This window comes from Manacus vitellinus, unplaced genomic scaffold (assembly GCF_001715985.3).
Source record: "Manacus vitellinus isolate BGI_N305 unplaced genomic scaffold, ASM171598v3 scaffold_62_pilon, whole genome shotgun sequence".
Classification (NCBI taxonomy): domain Eukaryota; kingdom Metazoa; phylum Chordata; class Aves; order Passeriformes; family Pipridae; genus Manacus; species Manacus vitellinus.
This window is the reverse complement of record NW_021940704.1, coordinates 674,606-689,557: the sequence shown is the minus strand read 5'-3', so window position 1 is coordinate 689,557 and position 14,952 is coordinate 674,606. Positions and strand designations below refer to the sequence as shown.

General features: G+C 49.8%; 1 protein-coding gene across 1 annotated transcript; it reads left to right on the top strand.

Annotated features, from left to right (window-relative positions):
- The first annotated feature begins 1,723 nt into the window (after positions 1-1,723).
- On the top strand, positions 1,724-14,717 carry AIFM1 (apoptosis inducing factor mitochondria associated 1). Its single transcript, XM_018083323.2, has 15 exons — positions 1,724-1,848; positions 3,541-3,631; positions 4,256-4,362; positions 4,488-4,618; positions 5,177-5,267; positions 6,009-6,093; positions 7,086-7,162; positions 8,004-8,112; positions 8,757-8,864; positions 9,661-9,749; positions 9,830-9,970; positions 10,490-10,632; positions 12,593-12,717; positions 13,205-13,401; positions 14,498-14,717. Exons 1-15 carry the CDS (start codon positions 1,762-1,764, stop codon positions 14,567-14,569), a joined length of 1,653 nt encoding a protein of 550 aa, XP_017938812.1. The 5' UTR covers positions 1,724-1,761; the 3' UTR covers positions 14,570-14,717.
- The last annotated feature ends 235 nt before the right edge of the window (positions 14,718-14,952 follow it).

Sequence of the window (14,952 nt, the reverse complement as noted above, 5' to 3'; positions counted from 1 at the left end):
TTTTTGTTACAAATAAGCGCGTTTGGGCAGAGCTGAGGCGGGTTCGGGTGTCCGCCGGGGGAGGTGGGGAGGGACAGACCCCAGACCTCTCCTGGGAGCATCGGCCGGGCCGTGAGCAGGGCTCGGAGCCGTCCCCGCCGTCGCTCCGGGGGGGAATCAACTCCATGGAGTGATCAGGCCGTAGTGGAACAAAACGCCGCGTAGCTGCTCGGCCGGGTGTGCTCCTTGTGTGCCGGGAGGTGCCTGCGCCTGGACCTGCTCAGTTCCACGGGGGATGTGCTTTGTGCCGGCCGTGTCCTGCTGGTGGGTGACCCCGGTGGAATGAGCCGTGCGGGCAGGGAGGGGGGTTCGTGCCGCTGTGGCCATCCCTGCTGCTCACCCCGGCGAGGTTACCTGGAGCCAGGTGCATCCTCGGACAGGAGAGGCCTGGAGAAGGTGTGGGAACCACCAGCGCACGTCTCTGTGCTCTCCCAGGCCTGTGTGGCCGCAGGCTCCAGCTGCAGGCAGCCTTTTCAGCTGCCTGGAGATGCTCCTGCTATTAATTAGCTCAGTTACTCCTTGATCCTGCAGATGTTTTCATATCCACGGCTGCCTGGAGCACGTTGTTGTGGCACGGGATAAATTCCCTGCGGTCGCTCAGATGTGGTGCCACATTTTCCAAACAAGGAACTTGTTTGGTTTCAGAAATTACTTAAGTCTCTAAATTTCTGGGCGGACCTTTGTGTTGACAGTGTTTTTGTGTTGTTTTCTCCGATAAATTGTGTCCCTTAGGCACCTTGTTGCAGCGCTGGAATGTGCCCCCAGACCTGCAGCTGAGCAGACAAGTGCAGACAGGCGTGCCCGGGGAAAAAGGCAGTAATAAGTTTTTTGCCTTTATTGTGGGCTTGACCACCTTAGGAGCAGGTGCCTATGTAAGTAGAAAGGTGGTTCCTTGGGAAGAAGCCACAATCCATCTCTCCTGTCGAGCGTTTTCTGTATTCCGGCTCTCTTTACTCAGCTTTTGATCTCTGTAGCTTTGTCTCTGCTTCCTCCTTCAGAAAACTTTAAGGGGAGCTAACTGGAAATTAACTTCTTGTGATTACTTGGTTTTTAACTGTAATTTCAGTTACCTGTTAGGGGTTTTTTTACCTTAAAGGCACTCTTGGGTTTCTTCTGTTATGACCAAACACAGCTCTGTCTGTTGTCATGTGTGGGATTTGATACCAAAGCAAACCTTTCCTTGCCAAATCTCAGTTCAGAACATTTGTTTAACTTCTTTAAGGATACCAAATCAACTCCCAATTTGTGAGCATTTATGTCCTACATGAAAAGAATAAGGGTTTTCGGCCCGACTTAGTAAATGACACTCCCAGAGAGCTGAAGAGTAGCAGCATTGCCTGGGAGTGGATGGATCCCAAGTTTACATCAAACAAATCTGTGTTTCCAACTTCTTTCTCTTAGATGATCATATTCATTAAAAGTTCCAAATCCTGATTTTCTCCTAAAGAAAGTCCTGGGAAAGGGGGAAAAAAAAATTTAAGACAGTGCATGGAGGAAAAGATTTTCCTATTGCCTTTAAATTTAATTCTTTCCTGTGCCTTTCTGCCCTTTTTTCTTTGGCAGCCAAGGTAGCTGAAATTACAAAGCCCACTCTGCTTTTCCTAGGGCCTGTTTAATCAAGAATCTCTCCTAATATACAGCTCTTTCCTTCTTCTCTTCCATTGCCTGTCTTCACCTGCAGTTTTGCATTGCCATCCACTAAGATGCCCTTCTAGATCCCTGATGTCTTCAGGTGTTCCTGGCAAAGCTGGCAGCAACCTCTTGTTATACTTAATAGTGGGAGGAACAGTCACTGGGACAGGAGCTTATGTAAGATGCTTCAAAAAACGTGTTTATGGGGTAGGAGGGTGGAGGGAGGGCACCTGTCTGTACCTCCCACTAAGTTACCCTTCACTTCAAACCCTCTTTGTGCTCCACGGCCTCAGGTATTAATTTTCAAGGGGGCACTGCCAAATAATTTAAGGTTATGAATTTGATATTCTCAGGCAGCGCAGTTCTCAGTGGAGAAATCTGCCTTAGAATTAACCTTTCCACTTTAAGTAAATCTAAACCAAACTGGCCATCTTTGATTTGTAACCATCAGAAAGGCACTAGTTCATTAATTAATGCACCTGTCGTGGTATCAGTAATGTCAGCATGCTGAAAAGGAAATAATAACTAAATATAAGTGTGCTGATGGTAAGAAAATTTGTCCAATGTTATGATTTCTTTGGGGAAGAGCACTGAAATGTCACCCCATGATCTGGCAAAGTACAGTTGTGTTTCTGACTAGAAAGAAGTTGACATTGTCCTGTTGGAAATATTTGTCCTGAAGGCCTCATCTGATGTTTTGCTTGTGGTTTTTCCTAAGAGATAGGTTTAATTTGCAGTATGCTGCCCTTTGGACTCGCTGAAAACTTTCCTGGTTCTGCTTGCAAAGACAGAGGTGGTTTGTTAACCTTGGCTTTTCTGTCTTTAAGCAAAAGGCTTTAAAAATATCATTCTCTTGAATTCTGTTCAACACTGACAAATTGTTGTTTCTGAAATTTTTGACATTACTCCAGTTCCCTGGACAGGCTTTTGTCTGCCCATGATCTTTTTTTGTGCCTGGCATTAAATTCCTCCATTTTTATTTGAGACTATTTGCTATAAAACACCAACTTCTGGGAGTTGGCAAATGAAATTTGATGTTGTACAAATGCTAGAGATTATTAGCAAGGCTGGGTTTTGCCTTAAAAAGAAGGTTTGCTTCCCTCTAATTTGTTAGCCATGGGGGCAAACACTGGATTCTCACCTGCTCCCAGCACTCCCAGTGTCCAGCTCCTCTCCATTACCAGTTCTTGTTGGAGGTTAACATGACGTAAGAGATGTTCCCTCTTTGTCTGTACCACTAAATTGTACCTGCTGTATCCAGAATTTTCACAGTCAAATAAACAGGTGAGCATTCAGCTGGAAGAGATTCCGTGTCCAAAGGCTGTTACCTGGAGCAGCCCTGCTCCCGTGGCTGAAGGCACTGCTGAGATCAGGGGTGTCACCACTGCCACCACCATGCCTCTAACACCTGGCCTAGAGAAAGCCACTCAGGTTGTTGGCTCTGCCCGGCTGCTCTGCGCTTGGGAAGCTGGGAGATGCTTTTTCTTTGGATTCGTCTTCCATTTTGCAGCCTTGTGTCGTGGCCCAGCTTGCACGTGGCCTCGGGGTTGGTTTGGCTGCATTTCCTGTGCTGGAGCTGGTTCCTCTTGGAACAGGTTTGCAGCCAAACACCTACAGGAAGGTTCATTGCTTCTGGGAAGCAGCCAGGCATCCAAGGCTCACCAGACCAGGGGCAAAGCAGGTAATTTTCTGAGCACAGTCTCAATGGGCTCCTTGTCCAGTGAGGTGTATTTTGGTCTGTGTGTTTTAACTAAAAGCAGATGGCTTTTCCAGCACGCGGGATGGACAAAAACCTGTCAGGGGGTAGGAGCAGGATGGTGCCTTGGTTCTGTAAGGTGTACAAGGTCAGTATCTCCTGTCTGTCTCCAGGTGTACAAAACACTGAAGGACAACAAGGAGCGATTCACCAGCCGGGTCTCGTCGATTACGCGACCCCAAGACGAGGAATCCTCTGCAGCCGGTGGGTACCAGCCTGCTGGTTCTGGGGTCGGCTCTGTTCTCAGCCTGGGACTGCCCAGCACAGAAGATGGTGCTGGCTCTCCATGACCCAGAACCAGACTGTTTTACAGACAATCCTGAGGGTGAAGCAGGGTGTCTCCTCGGGCTGATTTCTGCTGGTTATTCCTTCTGTGATAAAAAGAGAAAAGAGTGAGCCCTGCTTTTGGCTTTTACCTTTGTGCAGTCTGACAAGGACATTGTGATTCCAAGGGGCCTCTTTCCCTGGATAGCAGAGGAAGAGGACCTGCCCGTGCTAGGAACTCAAAAGTGGTCTCCTTTAATACAATTACAGAAATACGTGCCTCAGCCTTTTTGGGAACTTCCCTTTCTTATCAGCTGTTCCCTGGTTGGCCAGTGCAGAGTTTTTGGTCTTGCTTAGAAAAACCAATTTGCTGAAATCTGGCTGGTTTCTGCAGGGAGCCAGCTTTGGGGGAAGCATCAACATGGTTCTTGGGAAGGGTACGGTGGTGGAAGGTATTTGGAGGACAATTAGCCAAAGGAAGTCAGGATGTGGAAGGCCCCTGGCGAGACCCAGTTTCCCTGAGTGTTTGCAGTAAGGTGTCCCCTCTGTCACCTGCATCTCCAGGCACTGATGTCAAGGTCCCATCCCACGTCCCTTTCCTGCTCATTGGTGGAGGAACTGCTGCTTTTGCTGCTGCCAGATCCATCCGTGCCCGTGACCCCGGAGCCCGGGTAAGAGCTGTCCTGCTCCAGAGCAGGCCTGTGGCTGCTGAATGCTGTGCTCGCTCCAGAGCCTCTGTGTGCGTTGCCATTTGCCTGCCACTGCTCCAGCTGATGTGTTTCCTGACCAATTACAGGTGCTGATTGTGTCTGAAGATCCTGCCCTGCCCTACATGCGTCCACCTCTTTCCAAAGAACTGTGGTTTTCCGATGATCCCAATGTGACAGAGACTTTGCGGTTCAAGCAGTGGAATGGCAAGGAGAGGAGGTATGTGGCACTGCAGGTGACAAGGCTGAAGGGGAGTGTTTAGTGACAGGGTGGCAATGATCAAAGAGTTCTTGGGAGAGAACCACAAGCCACTGTAGGTGTGTTGGTGCTGGCAGGGCTTGAGGAGCTCTGCTTCCCACCTGAGTCTGCTCTGTACGTGATAGCTCTTGAACCTTGCTATGATTCCCTTAGACATGTCCCACCATGGGAATCCTGTGAAATAAGTTAATAAAGGTGAAGCTCCATGGGTTAGAACAGAGCTCCAGGGACACTGGATCACGTCTGATCCTTGTAACATCTGTGATTAACCCTTACTTGATGGTTGGACTTGATGATCTTACAGGTCTTTTCCAACCTGACCAGTTCTATGATTCTGTGATCCAAAACCCTTGAACTTCAACAGTGTGAAGACTCTGATTCTTAAGAATAGATAAATAAGAGTTCTGGAGCTTGTTATGGATGCCCAGAGTTGTCTTTGTCTCATTGGAATTGCTGAATAGCTGGATCTTTGGTATCCCAGAGCAAGTGGAACCCATTTGGTAATGGAGCTTTTCTCAGTATCTATTTCCAGCCACCGTCATTCTACGTACCTGTCCAGGACCTGCCCTCTGTGGAAAATGGTGGGGTGGCAGTTCTGTGTGGCAAGAAGGTGAGTACAGCACTGGTTGTTGTTCCTACAGCTTTTCCCAAGCAGAGCCTGGGCTCTAAGGCTGGTACTGAACCCCTGGAGGTGCAGGGAGCGTTGGCTGGGAAGGGGGATGTGTACAAGTCTGGGAAAAGTGTGATGGAGCAGAGGTTATGTTAGTCTTAAGTTTGAAAACAGGAGAAGCCAAGAGGAATAGCAGTGAGCTGAGGGAAGATGATGAAGAAGAGAGAAGGATAGGTCTGGAGTCTGGGCATGGGACAAGAATATGTAGAGCTTAGAGACAAGATGTGACAAAGAGGAACTGGGCTGTGTTGGCCGGAGGGTGAGGTGAGGAGAGCACAGTGATCCAGGTAGTGGGTGATAAGGTGGCCAGGAGCAATGTGCAGAAGCAGCAGGAAGGTGGAGAAATTTAAGGTGAGCCTTCTGCTATACTCATGTCCTCAGTTTTTTGTATGTTGCTATGATAAGATGTCAGTGACTCCTCTTCCTGCTGAGCTGTGCTGTGTCTGAGCCCATTTCAGACTCAGACCCTGGGAAGATCAGTCTGAGCTCTGATGACTCCCTTAGAAGTTGTCTTAATTCCCACTTCGTCGTCTCCCTTCCCACCTCCTACCCCCCTGCCCCTAAACTTAAAGGTGGGAAGATGTTAATTCCAAGTTTGCATCTCTGATCAGTAGTGCATGCAGTTTAACTCAAACAGCCACAGTGCACAGCAGCTTGAGCTTGGCTTGGTTAATCCTGCAGGTTGTACATATGGATGTTAGAGGGAACACAGTGAAGCTCAGTGATGGGACCCAGATAACCTACGACAAATGTCTCATTGCCACTGGTAAGACTTTGAGTTTTTTTTCTCTTGTTCCTTGTCTTGTGCCAGGCTTTTTATTACGGTGGCATTTAGCTAGAGATAAATTCTCTAGAGCACCTCTCCTGTGGAGACAGGCTGGGAGAGCTGAAGAAGAGAAGGCTCTGGAGAGACCTTAAAGACTCTTCCAGTGCCTAAAGGGGCTCCAAGAGAGCTGGAAAGGAACTTTGGACAAGGGCCTGGAGCGACAGGATAAGGAGGAATGGCTTCCCACTGCCAGAGGGCAGGGTTAGGTGGGATATTGGGAGAAATCCTTCCCTGTGAGGATGGTGAGGCCCTGGCACAGGTTGCCCAGAGAAGCTGTGGCTGTTCCATCCCTGGAAGTGTTCAAGGCCAGGTTGGACAGGACTTGGAGCAACCTGGTCTAGTGGAAGGTGTCCCTGCCCATGGCAGGGGGTGGAACTGGATGGGCTTTAAGGTCCCTCCCAACCCAAACCATTCCATGACTCTGTGGTTCTGACAAGTTTCTTCAGTAAGTGAAAACCCTTGGGAGAGCAGTCACACAGAGGACAGTCATGCAGCCAGCTATGCTGTTGGCTTTTGCAGCTGTCTTGCATCATCCAGCTTTTCTAGGACTTCCAAAGTTTTGGCCTGTGAAGGGTAGGAAGGAGGAAAATGTGACTTCCCTGGAAGGAGCTCCTGTACAGACCAACCTCTTCAAATCCTGCCTGTGTGGCAGCAGCAAGCAGAGCCAGCAGCTCTTGCTTGGGCAGAGCATTGCTCCAGCCTTGGCTCCAGCATTTCTAGAGCAGTTCAGGTGGCACTGGCTGTCTCCAGGCAGTGGGGCAGGGCGTGGGTGTGGGGTCACCCGCTGCTCACACAGGTCAGCAGCAGGGATGGAGCATATTGCAGCAGTTTGGAAAGCACAGTCGGGATCCAAGGCAGCTTTGCACTGTCTGGATAGCCAGTGCCATGGCCCTGGTGTCACTGGTCTCTCTTCTCTCCCTCCTTGTCCTCAGGGGGAACCCCAAGGAACCTGCCCGCCATCGAAAGAGCAGGAAAGGACGTACAGAAAAGGCTGACGCTGTTCCGAAAGGTAATCTCCAGGTGCTGCCAGTCCTGGGGCAAGACTGAATAAATCAGAGCCACTACCACTGCTTTCAGCTTTTAAATTCTTCTGCTCTGGCCAGGACAGCCTTGCCTTGGCACTGCTTCTCTCAGCTGGTGCCCAGGAGTGCATTGGTGGTTCATTCCTTTTCCCGGGCAGGAAACCAGGGTAGAGTCTGCTCAACCAGTCACCTGCTGGCCTCAGGCCTGAGAGCTGTCATAATACATGGGATTATGGGATTTTAGTTTGTTTTTTTTTTCAAGTTTCCCTCTTATATGACTTTGCTGCACCTTCCAAAGTGAATAAAAGCCTTGGAAGATGGTCAGTGATCTTCTAAGGTCTGCTGTAGAGTTGCTTTTTGTTAGAAAACTCCACTTTTCTTGAAAATGTAACCTTCTCCTTAGTCTAGTTCAGGGAATTGATCAGGAATAAGAAGGCATATGAGAATCTTCTGTTCTGTGCTGGACTCCCCCCGAGGTGTGGTCTGCTTAACTGGAAAGGAAGGATGGATGATGTGAGCTGTTGCATCCTTTTTATACTGGTTGTGCTGCAGGACATTTAAGTTTAGAAGTTTTACTGTAATTGCCCTTGAAATTCAGGGGAAATGCAGGAATTTGAGATTTCCTGGTCAGGTAAAAGCTTGCACAGACATAAGGAATCCAGGGAGGTTTTTCTGTGCAACAGGCAAACAGGAGGAAGGAGCAACACATCTCCTTTTCTAAGCTGGGGAGAGAGTCATTCTTATTTCAGAGGGAGAAATTGGAGACAAATGCCTTCTGCTGCCATTCCTGTTAGAGAGGATTTGAAATGGGGGTAAATATTCTTTCAGATCGAGGACTTCCGAAACCTGGAGAAGATTTCAAGAGAAGTCAGGTCCATCACAATTATTGGTGGTGGTTTCCTTGGCAGTGAGCTGGCCTGTGCTCTGGGAAGGAGAGGTGAGTGTGTATCCTCAGCTGTGACAGACACTGAGTGGAAGCAGTCTGATGTTAGAAACTTCTTTTCACTCCCAACTGCTCAGTTTTTGCACAGACTTTGTGTTTGCCTGAAGGAAACTGAAATCACATGTGTTTTGTTGGCTGCAAGGCCAAGATTTTCCCAGTTTCTCCCTCATTAACTGCCCAGCAGCCCCTGACCACAGAGGTGGGAGCTCTGCAGGCCAGTGCATGCTGCAAAATTACTCCACCTTCTAAAAAATCACATTTGTCCTCTGTGCTCAAAGCCACCTTCAGACTAGGATTTCGGGGTTGGAACTGGATGATCTTTAAGATCCCTTCCAACCCAAAGCACTCCATGATTCTGTGGTAGTAAACAGCTGGATTCTGCCACTGTGTGAGGAGTGACTTTTTGGTAATTTTTCTATGTTTTCTCCAAAATACCAAGCATTTTACCTAAAAGGCTGTTATCTAGAGTTTGCAGGTATGCATGTGAAACAGTCACTTTGTGACTCCCAGAGAAAGTCTGGGAGCCAGAACTCTCAGATTTGGAAACTTCTGTCAAGCTCCTTGTGTAAAGTCAGGCATGTGTGTCCTGACATCCGTGCTGCTGCTCTCTATCCCACTGCTCTGTGCTTCCCTTCCAGCACGAACCCGAGGCCTGGAGGTGATCCAGCTGTTTCCAGAGAACGGCAATATGGGCAAAGTCCTGCCTGAATACCTGAGCAACTGGACCACAGAGAAAGTCAGGAGAGGTGAAGCTGCAGAGCAGGGGGGTGGGCCGGTGGCTGCTGTGCAGCTCTTGCTGGTGACATCCAGCTCTGTTCTGTCCCTGGGCTCTGCAAGGTGGCCCAGGTGCAGTGCAGAGGAAGTTGCAGTTCAGGCAGCTCAGGCAGCACAGAGCTGCCATGAATCCCTGGCTTCTTGGCAGTTCCTCTGGGAAAGCTGAGCCAACAGGCTTGCTGATGCCAGTGAGGCTTTCCCTGTGGCTGTTGCTCCCTGGAATGGTCCCTATGCCCATGCACACACCTGGGTCAGGCCAGGAGCTGTAGTGTTTAGCTGCTAAAGCCAGTAAGATCCAAGACACCTTTTTCCATTTGCTGCGTTAAGTGCAGAATATTCCTGTGCATTGGGAAGTGGAGCGGAATAGAGGGAGGAGGAATATCATCTGAGTGTGGATTGCAGGGCCTGATAACCCACAGGTCTGAGTTACTTTCCTTTTTGAAAGCTGCCTTGTTGGACCTCTGGGTCTGGCTGAGGCACAGCAATAGGTAATCGAGTGTCCTTAGTTCCTGAACACCTGTTTTGGGGAATTCTTTTGGATGTGACCTTGTTATCACATACGACATGTACTTTGGATTGTCATTCAGGCAGCTCTCTCAGACTTTCTATCTGTATTTCTCCTCGTGCTTCCTTCCAAGCTGTACTGGCACAGCTTAGGAGGTCTCTGTCTTGGTTCCTCGCCTGGAATCTGTCTGCACCAACCACCTGCTCCAGGTGGGATCTGCCCAGCCCTGAGCAGACACTGAGGTGTCCTGTGCTTATTTCCAGAGGGGGTCAACGTCCTGCCCAATGCTGTGGTCAAGTCTGTCTCTGTCTCTGGCAACCGGCTGGTGATTCAACTGAAGGATGGCCGGAAGGTGAATGGAAAAGCAGGGAGAGGGTAAAGCTTGGAGGGGCGTGGAGGGAATGAAGATCCTAACTACGAATTCCCAAACAGGTGGAGACAGATCACATTGTGGCTGCAGTAGGGCTGGAGCCTAACGTGGAGTTGGCCAAGTCAGCGGGGCTGGAGGTGGACTCGGACTTCGGGGGGTTCCGGGTGAACGCGGAGCTGCAGGCACGCTCCAACATCTGGGTGGTGAGTGTGGGCACAGCTTTCTGGCTGTGCTGATGCAGCAGCTCGGGACACACGAAGTTGTGGGGCTGGTGCACTGGGGCGAGGTGAGAAAGAGCGAGTAAGGAGTAAGGAGAGCAGTTGTAGCGCAGGCCCAGAGCCTGGTCAGGCATCGCAGCCGCCTCGTTGCCGTGGTAACCACGGCGAGTTTGGAATATTTATGCTGTGTAAGAGGAGTTGGGGTAACCTAAAGATAGCCTGGATCGCTTGCTTGCGTAAGAGTCCCTCGGTGGGCGTCGTGACTTTTTGATTCCTCTGGAAAACGTACCTCATGCTGCCTTATTTTTCCAAAGATTGGTGAAAAAATGCCGAGGAACTGGGAGTTGTGTAGCCCAGGGAGTGGGACGAGGTAGTGGTGGCGTTTGGGGCTTGTCAGAAAAAGGCAGTTCCTTGTTCCGTTTGTTCTCTCCCCAGCCTTTCTTTGGGCACTAGTCGAAGCTGTGGCTGTCAGTGTTTGGTGCTCACTGGGTGATTCTCTTTAAGGCAGGGGATGCTGCCTGTTTCTACGACATCAAACTGGGCCGGAGACGTGTGGAGCACCACGATCACGCCGTGGTGAGCGGGAGACTGGCTGGAGAAAACATGACTGGAGCTGCAAAGCCCTACTGGCACCAGTCCATGTTCTGGTAACGTTCCTTTCTTCCTCTGGGGTTCCTTGTTTGGCCACGTTGCAGGAGCTCGGACAAGATGCACCTTGGGAAGTGTGTGTTTCCCAAGAGCAGTGAAACCACCTCAGCAAACGCCTTGTACAGCTTCGTGTTCCCAGAGCCCAGGGAGGGGGAGGTGTTTGAGCATTCGCTGCTCTGCCCTCACCTCTCCGAAGTGTTTATCCTTCCTGTAGGTTCCAGTTTGTCATAGTCCCATTCTGCAGAGCAAGAAGCAATAAAGAGCAGCCCTGTCCTCAGAGCAGGCTGACTTACAGGTGGAATTTAGCAGCAGCTTTTCTGTTACGAGTATGTGACGTTCACCAGCACAATCTGTTGGTTTCAGTTGTGTTGCTGAACTGATGCTTTAGTGGCAAAGCATTGCTGCATCCAGGTGTACCTGAAAGGTTGTTTTCCAGAGAGAGGTATCAAGAAAATGGGCAATTTTGCTGTATCTTCCTGAAGTTCTTTTTGAAACAAAGCGAAACAAAATGGAACAAACTTCACAAAAAATTAAAATCCCAAAGGCTGTTGGTTTGAGGTCAATTTAACAGGATTTTAAATATAGGGGAAAGAGTTTTAGTTTTCTCAGAGAAATCCCTTCAAAAATAGGTATTTATGACCTGCTGTCATTTACCTGAACTCTTGGTCTGTCCTGCCTGGGTTGTGGGCACAGAGCATTTCTCACTTCACTTTTAAACAAGAAACATAGAACCAGAGAATCACTGAGGTTGGGAAAAACCTCAGAGATCGTGGAGTGCAGCCAAGGACACAGAAACATCCATTTCCCAGGTGTGTTTTTCCTCAGGATGCTCTTGGCCACAACCAGATGCAGGTGAAGGAGGGCTGTGAGTTGCAGCCCTGTTTGTTGGCAGGTGTCACTCTGGCTTTGCCAGCCTTCCTTCTCCTCTGCTGAAAAGCTGGGAAATGGCAGGAACTCCTCATGCACTTTGTCAGGATGTTCAAGACCCCATAGCAGCCTTCCAGCATCTGAAGGGGCTGCAAGGAAGCTGGAGAGGGACTTTTTAGTTAGGAACCGGAGTGACAAGGCAAGGTGGAATGTGTCTTCAGACTGACCGAGGGGAAATTTAGGTTGGATATGTGCAAGAAATCCTTCCATACTATGAGGGTGGGCAGGCCCTGGCACAGGTTGCCCAGAGAAGCTGTGGCTGCCCCATCCCTGGAAGTGTTCCAGGCCAGGTTGGACAGGACTTGGAGCAATCTGATCTAGTGGAAGGTGTCCCTGCCCATGGCAGGGGCATGGAATGAGATGAGCTCTCAGGTCCCTCCCAACCCAAACCACTCTACGATCCTTCCTGAGCTCTGACTGATCACTGCTGGAAGCCTGCTCTGGTCAGCTGGCATGTTACTGGTGTTCCTTGCAGCAACCCCAGTCTGTGCTGGAGGATTCTGGCTGGGAAGGTCGTGATGTACATAGATCCAAACTGTTTTGTGATGCATCCGTTCCCTCAGCATCCTGGGGAACACTTGAGACACCTGGTACTTACAGGTCCCAAACCACAGCTGCTTTGTCTCCTAACAGCACCCCGGTTCAGATCCAGGTGCCCAGTTCAAGGAGGTGTTAGGACAAAGTGTTCTTCTCTTTAGTTTTTAAATACTCTCTGAAACATGCTCTAAATAATTGTCCGTGCTCCCAAGCCTGGTGTGGATAACAGCCATTGCCAGAAGCTGCCACCCAGGAAGCAGCCTTGAAGGATTTCAGAATTTTGGTCAGGGAACTGGTTTTTCTGAAGCTGTTGACCTTGGACTTGCTGTGTCTTGGCTCCTTGTTCCACCTCTGTATGCAGAGCAGACACCGTGTGTCAGTCACTCTGCGTCCGCGATCGCCCACACCAGGCTGGCAGTAAGGATGGATGGATGGAACTGCCTTGGATTTGTCTCACTAGTGGTACAAATTACTTTATTTCCACTTGATTCCTAGGAGTGATCTGGGCCCCAACGTGGGGTACGAAGCCATTGGCCTCGTGGACAGCAGTTTGCCAACAGTCGGAGTCTTCGCGAAAGCGACAGCGAAGGACACGCCGAAAAGCGCGACAGAGCAGTCAGGTAAGGGCCAGGTGTGCTGGGGAGCCTGCAGGTGTTGGTGTGGGCACACACAGTCAGTCTGAGAGCACAAGGAGTCAGCAATCTGCTACTCCCTTTCTAGACCAACCTTTAAAGGCTGGGTTTGATATTAAAATGTGATTAAACCACAGCGTTCCTCCAAGAAGCTATCAGGTAACTTATCTACTGACATGCAGACTTTCCCAGTGAAGCTCGATCTCCTCCACAGCAATAAAATGATCAGTTTGGGACAACAGAGACTGAAGATCCAAGCACATTTATTTTGTATTCACTACCTGGAGGAAGCAGACTTTTCTGTCCTAGGCACTTGGGGGTGGAAGTCAGGAATTGTCGGGTGTTGTGCTCCAAGTTGGGATTGTTTCATCCTTGTGTTAATGAAACTTAACTTTTGGGGGACACAGCTCTTGAGTCTGTTCTTGTCATCACATGTCCTGCCCCGGGTGTGTGACACCTCATGTCTCTGCCTTAGGGACTGGAATTCGATCCGAGAGCGAAACGGAAGCGGAAGCCTCGGAAGTTCACATCTCTCAAAGCTCTTCACCGACACCTCAAGTCCCGAAGCAAGGAGAGGATTACGGCAAAGGTGTCATTTTCTACCTCAGGGATAAAGTCGTGGTGGGAATCGTGTTGTGGAACATCTTCAACAGGATGCCCATTGCTCGGAAGGTCAGTGCAGGACGAGGATGATGGGCAGTGGGGCTTGACAGAGCAGGGATTTCCTTGTGGAAAAATCAATCTGCCAATCCAGAGTGAGGATAAATAAATGCAGATGCTCTGTCTGACGCAGAGCTGGGCAGTATCCAATTCACCCTGTCCTGGGTGAATTAGGGGAGCTGTCCTTGTGCTTTTTTGCATGTGTGTGCAAAATTTTTACGGAAATGAATCAAGTGTGTGCTCCAAGCCTTGCCTTGCCATGGCTGAAATTCCAGGCCTATAATAAGTAGAGGCTGGAATCATGGTGATGGAGCATGAGTGAAATGTCCCATCTTTGTGCTGCTTTGTCCAATGTCCAAGTGCCTGAAACAGTCTCAAACATCATTGTCCCAGAAACAGCCACAGAGTCAGGGCTGGGACAGCCCTGAGAGGTGCTTAGTGTGTCTCCACCCCCGTGGTCTGTCTCAATCCTTGCAGGTCAGCTCAGCCAGGCCGAGGTCAGGTTTTAACACCTCTGGAAAATTTCAGTAGTTTAAACTATGGGAGTGATCCCACACTATCCCCAGGTGATCTCTCCCAAAACGAACTATTCGTGGTAGAAGTTTTTGATATCTAATCTGAATCCTTTATGATGCAGTTGAAACCTATTGCTTCTCCCATCCCCGTGGAAGGGAGATCCTTTCCTTCTTCCTTCCCTTAGCAACCTTTCCCCTAAATCTGAATGTGCAGAGTCCTTGGCCTCTTCGTCTTGTCTAAAAGCTGCAGGTTCAAGCCAGGTATCCTGGCTCTGAGACAGTGCCAGCCAGGCTCACCTTCACAGAACTGAATCACTTTTTGAAGACACTTATTCTCCCCAGCTGTAAAGGGAAACCCAGAAACAAATCCCACAGGGACAGGGAGGTTGGTTTTCCAGCTGTTCCTGTAGGCAGGTGCTGGTATGTTTAAGAGTCCCATGTGAATTTGGGTGCAGAAAGTGCTGTTGTGTTGTGGCTGTCTCAGTCTGGTGCTTCAGAGAGGATCTGAGGAGTTCCTGGCATCGGCTGTGACAGTCCTGCAGCGCTGGCTGTTTATAGGATGTGCAGGATTTAATGCCTTCTCCTTCCTCCAGATCATCAAAGACGGGGAGGAGCATGAGGACCTCAATGAAGTAGCAAAGCTCTTCAACATCCACGAAGACTGAACTCTCTAAGGGGAACATGGCACTAGGAGCGAGGGGGCTGCTGGCTGTGTGCATCCCTTCACCTTGGACAGCTTCCCTGGAGCACTTGGGAATATTCCACTCACCTGAGCCCAGTGTTTGCACCAATAAAGTCAGATTGTTCTAGTTACCTGCTTCTTCCTGCACCGCTGCCTGGCTGGTGAGGAAAGGGGACTGTGCTGCCAACTGGGCTCAGTTTTCCCTTGTATCAACCTTGGAGAAGCCTGCAGAGCTCCCTCTTTCCTTGCAGTGATTCCCAGCTGGGAGTTGGCAGGGCTTCAGCCCCTCCCATGCCTCAGGTGCTCCAGCTCCTGTCTGGGGCTCTGTGGTCCTCACTGCACAGTGCCCGTGTCTGCCTGCAGCTG